Consider the following 13,620-nt stretch of genomic DNA (forward strand, 5'->3'; position numbering starts at 1 on the left):
TCCGATTCTTTCATTTGCTTGACTCCATCTTTGTTTGCTTAATAATACATGCGCAGTTCTTTCGTTATTTCCTATCTTAAATTATCTTTGGTTAAAATATGTTGAGTTAAGTTTTGTTTAAAGTATTTCGTTATTATTACATTTCATTTGCATGTAATTTGAATAGAAAACAGTTTGTTTAGTGCGATTATCATTTGTTACACGTTGTTACGCATCAAATTTTATTTAAAACATCACCGTTCGGACACTTTTCTCTCGATCTGTATCATTTTAACAGTTTTTGCAACTGTTAACACTCTTTCATATAAACATGATACTATAAATAAATCAAATCACACAGTGTTATAACAGGCTTCTTCAGAACCTATAAATTCGATTGTACCGGTCATATATTTGAAAGTTCAAAATATTCGCGATTTAAAGAGAAATTTCGGTGATAAAAACATTGTTAAACGGTATAAATTGGTGATAAGACTTGAATCTCACGATGTCGGACTCAGAGGACGCGTCTGGTGGTACTTTTTCAGAAGGTAATTATTTAATTTACTAATTTAATCATTTTATAACCTCAAAATTACCAATAAAAATTGTTTTTTTTAAAATTTGTGTGTAATACTGCGTTGATTTTGCAGGAAATGATATGGACATTGCAATAAGAAATATATATGAGGCATGTGATGACTATAGCACAGGAAGAGTCCTTGTATCAAAGCTTGTCGAGTACATCAAGCCATATATGGAAGCGAATGTGTAAGTCTATTCTTAAAATAATGAGACAGTAGAGAAGTAATCATTGCTGTTACTTTAGGTCAGACCTTCAGAAACTAAAAGAGTCCTTAGATCCAGATGACATTGATCCTGAAATTGATTGTGACACATTCTATGATGGAATGACAAGATGGGCAAAGAAATTTAATCAAGAAGAGAGTTTTCACAATATTTCACCAAGGTACAGAATAGAATATTTTAATACTTATTGATTTAACTTGTATTTTTAATTTGTAGGTATTTAGATGCTCCACCACTAGTTGAGAGCACACCACGTAAAAGTTTTGGCAATAGACAATTAAGAGTGTATGCTGAAGCTGCTGCACTAAATATGTCTGTGGTGGAGAAAACAAGTTTCATGGGAACAACAGATATGAGTGAGAGTGGTATGGAAAAGAGTGCTCTTGAAGAACAAATCAAACAATTGGCTTATCAGAGTAAAAAGTTCAATGATGAGTTATTGTTGGCTAGATCTCAATTGTCAAGTCAAGAGGAGCAGAATTTAGTTCTTCAGAATGAAATAGAGAAATTGACAAAAGATTTAATGCAGTAAGTACTTATTATTTATTATTGTTTGGTGTTAAAAAATGTTTTTCAAGTGAGCGCGAAATCAACGAGAACCTCTTGAAAGAAAGCAAAACCTTTGAAGAAATGCGCGATAATTCATTTAACAATCAAAAAATAATTGATAAACTCAATAAGAACTTGCAACAACTCGAAAAGGAGAACCAACTGCTACAAACACGAAATGGTAACTTGGATCATGAGGTAAGCCAAATTTCAATGTTTCTTTATTTGAGTTTTGTTGTTTTTAACAAATTTTCTCCATCAGAGACAAAAAACGGAAGAAAAAATCGTTAGCATCCATGAGAAACTATCAAAATCTCGTAAGGAAGCCGTCGAACTACGCGCAGAAATCAAATGAAAGAAGAGCAGCTTTCTGCAGCTGAAGAAATCAAGACTGATTTACTCCGTAAGATTGAAGACCTCAAAGACATAAACAACAACATGCAAGAAGCAAACAACTGCCTCACAGTAGAAAAGGACAAAATCAGTAAGTTGTTACAGGAACATCTTAGACTGCAGTCGCAAGCCATGTTAAACAACTCCGCACAGAAACAACCAAGTGAGTACAAATCTAAAACCACAAAATCAACGCATACACAAACACACACTACACGTATCAAGCACGTCACGCCATCTACACAAAAGCAAATTGAACAATATTCTGATATTTCAAAATTCTTTGGACCAAGCATGCCGTCTCCACGTAAAACAAACACACCAGACACACATACTGCTTCTAAATCAATGAAATCAAACACTCAGGTATCCTGGAATGATGACTCACCTATCCCCTTTGCATCCCCCATTAAAACAACACGGTTTCAATTTTATAACATTGATTCACCTATTGCTAAGCGTTGCACTTCGTTGCAATCAATACCTGGTGAGGTGCATGATAACAAACAGCTTCATAATGCACAAAGCGTAATCAATAGTAAACAAATAACAACAAAACAATCACCACACGTAAATAGAGCTTTAGTTAGAGAATGTAGTAACTCCCCTGCGACTCCCACAGACTTTGCCTCCCCGCCGGGTTTGTTCGTCGTTGAACGCTCGGAAACCCGCAAGCCTTCTGCAGATTTAGATAATTCTTTTGATGAGTGCTGTAACGATGAAGATATGATGCCAACTGCGCCTGAATATTTAACACAAGCAAGTTTAAAGGAGGAATTACAGCTAAGTTCACCTACAAGTTCTTCAATTGACTCGGAAATGTCTAGTTCGAATTGTTTCGGTAATTCTGAGGTGAAAAAGAGGTTGGATGACTTGTATGATCAGATAGATTGGCTTAAGATTGAAAATACTTCATTGAAACAATCGAAGGAAGATGTTGTAGAGTTGATACAAACAAAACTACATTTAGAGAGTGTTAATAAAGAGAGGGATCAAACAATTGTGGATCTTAACAAGACATTAAAGGTTGCTAAGAATAATGAAGAGGAGTTAACACATCAATGCGCAGATTTAAAGGAAAAGTTGCAAAATTTAGAAGAAATTAAACGCAATTTTGATATTATTACGAAGGAAATTACAGTTTTAAAAGACAATATTCAAGTATTAAAAGATGATAAGGATAAGTTAATCAAAGAAAATTCTGTGAATGAATCTATGATTGAACGGTTAAAGGATAACCTCAAAACTTTAGAAAACGCGAAGAAATGTCTTGAATTAAAAATAAATAATATACAAGCCGAGAAAGATATACTGATTGAAGAGCATAAAATTCATATAGATCAATATTCTACAAAGATTGAACAATATCAAAGTGATATAACCAAACTAGAAAAAAAATTCTACGCTAGTAATGATCAAGTAACCTCACTTTTGGCCACGAACGAAGAGTCTGCAACCACCAACGCAAAGTTATTCCTCCAACATCAAAAACTTGTTGATGTGCATCAAGAACTTCAAGCGGATTATCAATATTATACACAGACTATTAATGCTACTTGTACGAAGGATCTATCCACTCGTCATAAACTCCAATTACTTATAAAGGCCAAAGATAGTTACAGTAAACTTGAAACAAGACTGGAACTGCTTATTCAAGAGAAACAAAAAGAATCTGTTGATTTGAACTCAAAGATTATAGAATTAGAGAAGAAGTGTGCTCAGTTGAATAGGAATACACCCAGAAAGACACCCCATGATCGCGCGCAGCTGAAAATAGAAAAACTACGTGAAAAAGTTGATCATTTGGAAGACACTCTCAAAAAAGAGAAGAGTAAACAGGCGTCTCTACAAGAGGAGCAAGAACAGCTTCAAAAATGTAATGATTCATTGATCAAAGAAAAAATTATCATACTCAAAGAAACTGAAGAAAGCAAAAGAAATCTTGACAAACTACAGAATACATACAGTGAATTATTTGATGTGGTTAAGAATATTTTAAGCGGTAGTCTTAAATTAAGACACAACATGTTAAAATTGTCCAAATTGTGGAAACCACTCTTTGATAAAGTGAGCGCCGTTGGAGGATTAGTAAAATATCTAGGAGAAGATGACAGGAATAACCATTGCAGTTTGAAGGAGATTATTCAGGCACAGAATGACATACAGACAATCACATTGATTTTGGATGCGTTGGGAACTTATAATCTTCACGGTTTTATCAACGGTGGAAAACCAGTTGAGGAGCAGAATGTTTTAAAGAATTTCGATTTTCTATCAAGACCCATGTCTCCGGATAGTCCTAACCTTGGTAGTATAGATGTGGTTGCTTCGATTGGTGCAGGGGATAGTCTTGTTAATTGTGTTGGTGTTTTGGAGGACTCAGAAGGGTGTGAAGCTGATGTTGATATTGGCCCAGGGTCAGAGGTAGGTGTATTTTATTAATTGTCATTCGCTGCTTTTGCTTTGGTATTTGCGGGTTTGAGGTGCATGAGGTTTTGGTTTGTAGGAGGATGACTTCACAGACCGACTTAAAGATTTACATAAGATGTATTCATCTGATCATTTGGAGTTTTTGATGACTAATGTCGGGTAAGGCTTATGCTAGGTTTATTTTTAATAAAAATTTCTCTTTTATATTAAGTTTCAATAAAATTTGAGATATTTTTTATTATAGATTGGAAAAGTCGTGCGAAAATCTCGATTTGCAAGCGTTCGTGGACGATTTTGCCCTAACTTTCATGGTAGACTGCACCGGGTACAAGAATCGCCTCCTAGGACAATTCGAGGTGCTTCAGGAGACGGTGACGCGGCTTGTGGAACATCTACAGACATTTACTACGCTCGGGAGCGATTTAAAACGACGCAATCTATCTGTAATACATGTTTATCATATTCTAAGTTTAAAAATTGCGTTATATTGTGGTTATGTTTAAATGTGTATAGATGGTTGCCTTGGTAAGATGCCTCTTCGAGCTCACCAAGTCGGCCGAGCAGTACGGTGCAATCCAGCAGGAGATTCAATCAAGTCAGAATATAAACTGTCTGATTACCCACATCACGAACCTGCGGGAACTAAAAGACAATCGTAAAATGGCCGCGGCTAGACTACGCGGAGAAACAGTTTATGTTGACAATCTGCATGGCTCGCCATCAGGTGACAATCAGTTGTGTGAAGGCCCGCAGAATCACCTCATGTAACTAATATTTTAAATGAATTAGGTGGATAATTAATTTGTACTAATTGTTTTATTCTTTTAAGGTCAATGTTAAATGCAATGAGGCCGGCGAATGTCGTTCGACTGGTTGGTGCCGTGGCACTAGCATTCCTTGTTTACTATTTCTCACAACGCTTTGTTTCTATGCTAGCTGCATCCGATTTACACGGCGGTGGTGGTGGGCGCCGAGATGCCGTTTGCTGGTCGTCTTGGCTGGATCTTTTGGCCTCTTGTTTTGGACGGCTGCGCGAGGATGGACCCCCGCCCGTCTAGGTGGCAATATCATATGGTCCACCGACGCGAAAATACAAGCGCCATGTAAAACAAAGCCAAAACTTTCTTGTTCGTTTGTTTCAGACGTTTCATATTACTGCGAAAGTCGAAGAATTGAACAAATTGTGATCTTTTCAAGTCAAGACAATACGTTAATTAGTTAATATAACTCAGATTCTAAATTTATTTTGCTATGATACAAAGTTGAAACAAAATATACATATTATTGAAATTATCCGAGTCCTGCAACTGGTACATTTAGAGAATGCACGGGGACCAAACCGCCTGTCGGGAGACCATTACTATTTCCCACAACTGGTAAGTTAGGTAAGGTTATGTTTTCAGCAACATTGGCAGATTGAATTGTATTAAGCACTGTGCCTGTTTGTCCGACCACGGATCCAACAATGGCGTCGTCGGCAACAGACATTAAGGTATTACTAACTTGACCTAAAGCAAGTCCCTCAGCGGTGCCTCCAACAGATGATATCGCACCACCAAGTTGTTCAGACATAGCATTATCCAAGACACCTCCTGTAAATTGACCAGCAGTGTTTCCTAGCGTTTCCGTTGGACCTTTGACCGCACCAGTAATAGTATCACCAACACCCTTGACAGCTTCGTTATCTGTGATGGAACTAGCAGCATTACTAACAACATCCACACCTTGTGCAGGAAGAGCCTGAACAGAATGTAGAGTATTCCCAACGTCGTCCGTTAACTGCAATGTGTTATCACTCAAAAGAACACTTTGCAGTGCAGAATCTATAATTTTATCAGAAGAGTCTTTAGCTCCTTTTACTAGAGGTGAGTCTTCAACATTGCTTTGTGCGTTCCCAATTACATTTTCGCCTGCATCCGAAATACTTTGAACTACCGCGTTGTGTAATAACGGCTGTTCAATGGCTTGCTGCATGGAGGAAATCCCAGAAGTGAATATAATCCTGTCAGCAGTACCAGCAACCACGTTCTGATACTCCAATCTCCTCAACAGATCAAATCTCACACTATTATTCGCAGGATAGATGAAATCATGCATAGAAAGCCCGAATAAGATCAATTGATTATTGGTGTTCTTACAAATCAACGGGGTACCATCAAGAATATCTTCAGAGATCCCAGAAACATAGGCAACCCACGCATATGGAGCTTCTAACAAAATCGGAGTGCTATGGATTGACACCTGATTATTTTCAGAGGTGTAATACGTGCAATATTTCGAAGTAATCTTTGAACTTGTATTGGCGAAAGGTATTATTGCAGGTAATCCATTAGATGTTTCTAAAATAGTGTAATTTTGATAGGACGTAGAATTATTTATTTTAAACGTAGCAGCTTCTGATGTGACCGCGACAAGGTCACAATAATTCTGTAGTTTATCCTGTAGATCAAAAGCCATTGTGTGTAGCTTAGAAACAATCTGGTTGGACTTTATAATTGTACCAAAAGTAATCTGTTTGTCTAATTTGTCAAGTATACCTTCAGTTACCTTCAAACCAAGGTAAAAGTCTTCTGGTAACTGCTTTAGAGCATTTACCAAGTTTTGTGGTTCAATACCACAAGTATTGATGAATTCTATGAAATCATCAGTTTGGTAAATCTCAACAAATTTCTGCACAGCTGTCATATTAACTAATCCGTTGAATAGATAAATTCTCTCTGTGATTGTTTTCACTGTGAAATAACTCAAAGCATTCGCCATTGTTTCATCAGTAAAAGTTCCTTGTGTTTGGACAAGATTGAACAGCTCTTCGAATTGTTTGAATACCTGATAAGTGGTGATTTGGTTTGCGTTGATCAGGAGACTCTCCCACATGTGTCCATACGATGCTCCTCCCACGTGGAAAACAATGTAGTTCAATAAATGTGGTAAAGAGAAACCAAACCGTAAAAATGTCTGGTAATCTATCGGGTACTTATTGAAGAGATTCTTGAAGCATGTGATGTTCAGATCCAATGCTGCGAAGGCTGAATCTAGTGTAGAATTATCAATGGTGGAGAATTTTTCGAACATGGACAAGATCCCGTCACTTTCGGTGTTATTGAAGATAATTTGAAGGTCTGGGTTGTTTCCTTGTATATAATCGACGACAAGTCGCAGGAGGCCATCACTGTCATGTACTTGTGAGTGAAGAGTTACGATTGGTTTCAGAAGTGCGTCTGTTGTTTGACCAGTCACTGATATGAAGATCTGGAAGACCGGTAGTAGTACAAGAAGTAGAAGATTCATGTTTACGAAGGAATCTGTATGATGAGGAGTGTTTGGATTGGTGAGTTTTATATTTTCTTTTGTGTTTGTTTTGCTCAAGATATAAAATATTTGATTAACAAAAGTTAATTAAAAAATTTCATTAAAAACTGCTTGTTTATTTGTTACTGAATTACTTAATACTGAAAATAGGAAAATATGATTATGGATTGCTTAAAATTCATTTGTTTTTAGATTATAACTTTGGAAATTATAACAAAAATTCATATCAGAGAATAGTTAAGCTGACATTTTACTTAAGGCATTAAAAATTACAAGTTTAATGTATTAAACAAGATAAATAGATTTATATTTTGCTCAGTAACAAGTATGGTATACTTTGAAGCCAAAATTGTTTGATGTTTTTGCAGATAATTATCTCATTCATCTTACAAACTTTATTTTACTTAATTAAGTTAACATTTTGTCGTTTTTCAGAGTACAATATATTTTTAACCTAAAATTCAGCAAAATTGGTTAAGTTATATAAACATGAAGATGCAGCTGATGTTGCAAATATTGGCAACCCTAATTACACTAATCACAACAATTTTAGTTCTAGTAATTCAAATCATCAAGAATTATTACAAAATATTGTGTTTTCTCTGAAGGAATAAAGGAATTTAAAACTTGATTACACTACAACTGACATAATCACTATTTTAATGAAGCATTAGCAAAATTTAGATTACATATTTCAACATTTGAAGAATCATTCAATTTTTGGCAAATTTATTGCTAATTTTGATAGTTTGATGAGGTGGAATTAATTTTACAATAAGCAGAAAATAATACTTTTAGTCAAATGATATTAAACCAAAGTAAAATTATAATTTTTCTGGGCTAAATTTAAGTAAATGTAGCCATTTTACGTAATCAAAAAACAAGATAAGTAAAATACGAGCTTAAAAAGACGTCCATTGACGTCTGATGTAAATCTTGTAAGCAATTCAAATACAATTATCTCGAATAACAAAATATATAAAGAAATGTTACAAAAATAGCTACATTTCTTCCATAGAAAAAAACAAAAGTCGCCATGAAAATACTGTGCCTACTTTTAGTGATAATCGGCTACTCCAACGCCTTAAAAACCGAGCAAATGCTCAATGGCCTCTTGGTTCTACGCCCCGAATTAAAACCCACTGTGGACGCAGCAATAGACTTCTACGTGGATTATCTATACGGAGCATATCCATTCTTCGACTTGTATTTCAAACCACCCAACGAGACCATCACCAACATAGAGAAGATCTTTGACTACATCCAATATGATGCGGAAACTTTCGACGCTGCTTTCGCGGCTTTGAATTTGAACTACACCAATATAGCTAACTATACCTATGAGTACACACCAACATATTCCTTCATCGTGGATAGTGGGCATTTAGTCAAGGAGTTGCTGTCTGATGTAAACAACAGACTAAATAATTACACTCAATATGTTTTGTTGGTAAGTCAATGTGGGTTACCACCTGAGATTTCCTACACACCGTGGGTGTTGACGGATGAACAAGTGTTTGATTTTCTTCCCAACAATGGAACATACAATGAATCAACTTTTTACAACATATTAGATGCTTTGAATTTTACTGGATTATCTGACGCTATGCAACTGTTCTCACTTAATGACACCATAATTGCGACTTTTGTGAAAGATTACACCAATAACTTCATGGAACTGCTTGAAACTTTGGATATTGATGCAGCTACGTTGAAAACAGCGTTGAAAATACTTGCACCTAAGGATTTCTTGTTTGAAAACACAATAGTTGGTAGTTTACAAGAATTCTTTGAAAGTTTTACAGCGTTTGGATCATTTTTACAGCCGTACAAAGTCCTCACGCATAATTCTTCTCAATTTTTGGATGTTTATCGAAACCTTCAAGAATATGCTGACCTATGGGGTACATTTCCTCCTACAGGGAATAAATACCATATGATTATCAATGAAACACAACGTACTTGGATGAATGAACTGAACGTTTTGAATTCTGAAAGTGTTGGGGCTTATCTCTATCAAATTGACAAGACCTACAATGCTAATTCATACGCACAGTGTGATTATCCCTATTTCCTTCCTGGAACTAGTTGGGAGATTGGATTTAATACGCTGTCGGCTTCGTATGATGATTCGGATGCTACTTTGAATATTCCTAAGTCTGGAGCGACTGATATAAGAGATGGTACGCCACTGATTTGTAGAGATGCATTGTATGGAATTGGGTCCATTTTTAGATCTGATGATATTTATTGGGTGTTTGATGCGGTGGCAATGTTTGTGAAGGTTATTGATTTTATGCAGCCGTTGATGGATGTTGCTGTTGAGACCATTAGTTTGGTGGTGAGCACAATTTCATCAGCACAAGGTGCTACTACATCTTAAACTCTTGCTGCAAGTGGTCTGAGTTGTTGATTTGTATGAAAATATAAAGTGATATTCAACTGATATTAACTTTCCTTTTATTATCTTGATTCTGGGGGAGAGGGGGTGCTTGTGTCACTAAGTGCACACTTCGCCTTGGCGGCGCGCCTACCCCCACCACTTTTTGCGGGTCGGCCGCAGGTATAAAAGAAGAGCGCTCATTGCTCCGCGCGCTCAGTCGTGCCTTAGTCGTCCTGCAGTTCAGTCGCAAGTCTCCATGTTCCTCTCTCCGCTCTCTTTAACGAAGCTGACAAGTGTTACTTCAATCTAATAAGCCTATTGAAACTTTTACAAGTGAATTTTGTCAAGTGGAATTAACTAATCTAAAGATACTTGAATAATATACGTGTTTATGGTTTCTATAAATGTTACAGCTTATTTTAAGATAAGTTATTCTTATATAAAATAGGGGTTTAAAGTAAATCAGAACATACACTTTGATCTTTAAACATTGTGATCATTATACAAAAAGCGTCGAGACCATTTTGATATGACTCTTTGTCTTGTAGGCTTTGCATTTCAATCTTGCCTAACCCCACAGATCTTCAGATCTTCCAAATTTATAAATTAATGATGAGACAAAGATTAATGCATTTTGTAGGAACAGAGCAACTCCAGGCCATTGTCCCATGTGTTCAGCTAAAATAAATACATGTTATTGTATTTATAGTGTATTAAAAGTACTGCTACTTACAATTTGCCACAAAATCAGCAAAAAGAATCCAACAGGCAGCAATTACTGATGCAAAACCCACTACAAACCCAATGAAGAGCCAAATTCTTGATCCTCTGGGTCCCATACAACCTCCATCAAACATATCACCTCTAATCTGTAATATTTACCAATATATAATCTAATTTGTAAGGATAGTATTTGTATTTGAGTATTACCTGTGCATTTGATACTGAATTGACCATTATTAGTGATATTGTTCCAAACACTCCACACATGTGATATCCAGCTAATACACTGCCTGTGTGGACACTGGCTGCATCAATAATGATCCACCAGCCAACAAAGAACTGTAAAACAATTCAAAACATTATAAATTAGTAACCTACTAAAGATCTACAAAATTAAATTTATTGATTGTGTTTTGTTTTGGTTGATACTCTGACTCAGAACAGTTGACTCACCAGAAATCCCGATATAATCGAAGCGATTGCATTGCGTTTGTCTCCTCCGTCGAACCAAATACATGGTGGCAATCTTTCGCCAATATTTTCCAAGATCGTCGACATTACTTACAGAAATTAATTTGTTTTCTAGATTTCTGAAGTCGTCGATGATCACAATAGCGACAGTACAGCAGACGTCTGACTATGGCGACATCCACGGTCACATTGTGTACTTTAATACTAATAAAACTTTAAAAAACGTTAACATAATGAAGAAATACGAGTTTTCTAAACATTCCTACAATAAATTAAAGCAGTTTTTAGAAGTAGTGGAAAATAATGTGACTGATACGCAAAACTCTATTGAAACTAATAAAATTTTAAAACAAATGTTTCCTGAGGTTAGTAAACAGGTGGTGAAGAAAACAATAACAACTTAACCACAAATACATTAAGATTGTACATAAATTGTCGCGAATTTACAGAATGTGGAACTGCTTAAAGCATTAAAACAACATCGTTGTACACGTAACGACGTTATTGAAATTCAAGATGATTCAGAAGATTCGAATATTCAGAATACATCCTTAACGGAAGCAGACGATGTTGCAAATACTGGCAACCCAACATACACCAAACACAACAATTCTAGTTCTAGTAATTCAAATCATCAAGCATTATTAGAAAATGTTGTGTTTTCTCTGAAGGAAATGCTTGATTTAAAAGTTGATAACACTACAACTGACATGATTACAATTTTAACGCAGCATGAGCAAAATTTAGATTATATATTTCATCATTTGAAGAATCATTCAAATGTATTTAACCTGGGCAAATCTATTGCTAATTTTAGTAATATATCTTTAATTCAAGGATATTGTGATATTATTTTGCGTTATCATGTAAGTGATACTGAATTGCCAAAAACAATTTTTTATTCTTGCATTTTTACAGATACTAAGTGGAACTGATGGTGTGGAATTGATTTTACAAGATTTTATTGAGAAACATCCGCAAATTTCATGTGATTCTCTTGTTAAATGTCTATTGATGATATCTGATGAAGATAAAGTTACAAGAGAGTTTACGGATGCATTATTATTGCTATCTGATGAGAATAAAATCAATATTCTGAGGTTTTTATTAATTTTTAAATTTTTTATTCTATTTTATAAAATATTTTATTGTTTTAGGAATTTTGTCACCCAGTGTTCTCAACTAAATCTTACAAAATTGAAGATAGTTAATAATTTCTTGCATAACAAAATGGATTTATTGGTAACTAAAAATCTCTTGGATATATTATCAAAAAACGCTGTGACTTTATGTGCTGATAGAAATTACGCACTTTTATTAGAGAATTTAATGCTTAAAAGCAGCTCGAATTTATTCCCACTCAAAGAACACATGAAAAATGTTTTGAATTTAGTTCCAGGTATTTTAAAACTTAAACTATTAAAAAAGCTAAGTACTTTGGAACAAAAAGGATCTGAACATAGTTTTTCACAAACCATGCACTTTTAAACATCAATCAAAATAAAATATTCTATGAAAAATCCAATTTTAAACACTTGTTTATTACTTCGCATAGCCTGCCAAGTTTACAAACATTTCAAATAACAAATAACCTCAAATTACAATCAACACTCGTCAAGACGACAGAACTGTATTTTTATAAGCTAACAATTCAAAAAGAAGAAGTTATTTACTGAAGATGAAACGCAATTCAGTGATTTACACTTGCATTGTCCCAAATTGCACGTCAACTTATAAATTAAACAGTAAAGATCGACATTTCTTCAGACTGCCAAAGAATGAACCCTACAGATCTCAGTGGATTGAAGAACTATCATTGCTTGTGCCCCATAACAGCGTCCGTGTTTGCGACTTACACTTCGAAACCAAGTTTTTCACAAGTACTTTACGACAGAGACTTATTAAATACGCCATACCGACAATTTTACAACCAGATCCAAATCATCCACTTGATTATACTGATGACAATGATTTGAAATCCAGTGACGATTTGGAAACAATGACTAATAATGAACTTGTTTTACAATTAATTGATAGCAATGACAACTTCTTTCAAGGTGATACTAATGAAGCTGTTGAACAGGAGCAGGGTGATAATGTTGAGTATATTGAAGACAGACTGTCTGAGCCTGACATACCGCAAGAAATAGAGATTAATCAAGTTCATGAACATAATAATATTGCATTTGACATGGACATTGGTGAAAGTATTGTGATTATTACTGAATCTGATGAGGAAAGTCAAGATCCTCTAGTGGAAGATAATAATCCAGTTATAATAAATAACCATAGAGAAAGTCATTATATTGATGATGAAAATGTTGTTAATATATGTCAGAAACGCCATAAACGTTTTAAAAACATAAAAAGTGTGGTGAGATGGCAAAAAATCACATGTTAAGAATGTCTAAAGAAATCAATGTTTTGAAATATACTGTAGGTCGCTTAAGGAAAAGTTTACGAAAAATGAAAATGCTTGTTAAGAGGAGAAATAATAAATAATAGTTGCAATAATAATCTAATTGTTTCTTGGTCATAAATGTGATATAGGCAACCAATTCTACGTTGCGCAT

The 13,620-nt window shown here is 35.0% G+C and overlaps 3 protein-coding genes across 5 annotated transcripts; 2 read left to right on the plus strand and 1 right to left on the minus strand.

Annotated features, from left to right (window-relative positions):
• The first annotated feature begins 1,394 nt into the window (after positions 1–1,394).
• On the plus strand, positions 1,395–5,454 carry LOC135798890 (protein Daple-like). Of its 3 annotated transcripts, XM_065311872.1 has the most exons (8): positions 1,395–1,536; positions 1,601–1,894; positions 2,354–4,155; positions 4,238–4,320; positions 4,406–4,604; positions 4,675–4,925; positions 4,991–5,033; positions 5,098–5,454. In XM_065311872.1, exons 2-8 carry the CDS (start codon positions 1,690–1,692, stop codon positions 5,266–5,268), a joined length of 2,754 nt encoding a protein of 917 aa, XP_065167944.1. In that variant the 5' UTR covers positions 1,395–1,536; positions 1,601–1,689; the 3' UTR covers positions 5,269–5,454. The 3 variants fall into 3 exon arrangements, 2 of the variants coding, with proteins under 2 accessions (XP_065167944.1, XP_065167943.1); XM_065311871.1 differs by having other exon boundaries at positions 4,991–5,454; XR_010549799.1 differs by lacking the exons at positions 4,238–4,320; positions 5,098–5,454.
• Positions 5,455–10,222: 4,768 nt separating this feature from the next.
• On the minus strand, positions 10,223–11,171 carry LOC135799410 (transmembrane protein 50B). Its single transcript, XM_065312509.1, has 4 exons — positions 11,030–11,171; positions 10,784–10,915; positions 10,587–10,722; positions 10,223–10,531 (listed from the first exon to the last, which is right to left on the minus strand). The coding sequence occupies exons 1-4, from the start codon at positions 11,132–11,134 to the stop codon at positions 10,422–10,424; spliced, it is 483 nt and encodes a 160-aa protein (XP_065168581.1). The 5' UTR covers positions 11,135–11,171; the 3' UTR covers positions 10,223–10,421.
• Positions 11,092–13,564, plus strand: LOC135799407 (uncharacterized). Its single transcript, XM_065312507.1, has 4 exons — positions 11,092–11,412; positions 11,497–11,913; positions 11,966–12,147; positions 12,205–13,564. The coding sequence occupies exons 1-4, from the start codon at positions 11,092–11,094 to the stop codon at positions 12,533–12,535; spliced, it is 1,251 nt and encodes a 416-aa protein (XP_065168579.1). The 3' UTR covers positions 12,536–13,564.
• Positions 13,565–13,620: the final 56 nt, after the last annotated feature.

Source organism: Atheta coriaria, unplaced genomic scaffold, assembly GCF_025399875.1.
Source record: "Atheta coriaria isolate IRGN ID8LTWV9N9 unplaced genomic scaffold, Caltech_Dcor_3.1 hic_scaffold_9_pilon, whole genome shotgun sequence".
Taxonomy (NCBI): Eukaryota; Metazoa; Arthropoda; class Insecta; order Coleoptera; family Staphylinidae; genus Dalotia; species Dalotia coriaria.

What these genes read in the sequence shown, in the direction of transcription:
- LOC135799410 (XM_065312509.1), bottom strand. Translation starts at nt 11,134, where the DNA reads ATGTCGACGATCTTGGAAAATATTGGCGAAAGATTGCCACCATGTATT. An exon ending in CGATTATATCGGGATTTCTG is followed by an intron (nt 10,916 to 11,029) that starts GTGAGTCAACTG and finishes ATTGTTTTACAG; the next exon opens with TTCTTTGTTGGCTGGTGGAT. An exon ending in ATTCAGTATCAAATGCACAG is followed by an intron (nt 10,723 to 10,783) that starts GTAATACTCAAA and finishes TAAATATTACAG; the next exon opens with ATTAGAGGTGATATGTTTGA.
- LOC135799407 (XM_065312507.1), top strand. Translation starts at nt 11,092, where the DNA reads ATGGTGGCAATCTTTCGCCAATATTTTCCAAGATCGTCGACATTACTT. An exon ending in TAAAACAAATGTTTCCTGAG is followed by an intron (nt 11,413 to 11,496) that starts GTTAGTAAACAG and finishes GCGAATTTACAG; the next exon opens with AATGTGGAACTGCTTAAAGC. An exon ending in AATAAAATCAATATTCTGAG is followed by an intron (nt 12,148 to 12,204) that starts GTTTTTATTAAT and finishes TTATTGTTTTAG; the next exon opens with GAATTTTGTCACCCAGTGTT.
- LOC135798890 (XM_065311871.1), top strand. Translation starts at nt 1,690, where the DNA reads ATGAAAGAAGAGCAGCTTTCTGCAGCTGAAGAAATCAAGACTGATTTA. An exon ending in TAAAACGACGCAATCTATCT is followed by an intron (nt 4,605 to 4,674) that starts GTAATACATGTT and finishes AAATGTGTATAG; the next exon opens with ATGGTTGCCTTGGTAAGATG. An exon ending in GGCCCGCAGAATCACCTCAT is followed by an intron (nt 4,926 to 4,990) that starts GTAACTAATATT and finishes TATTCTTTTAAG; the next exon opens with GTCAATGTTAAATGCAATGA.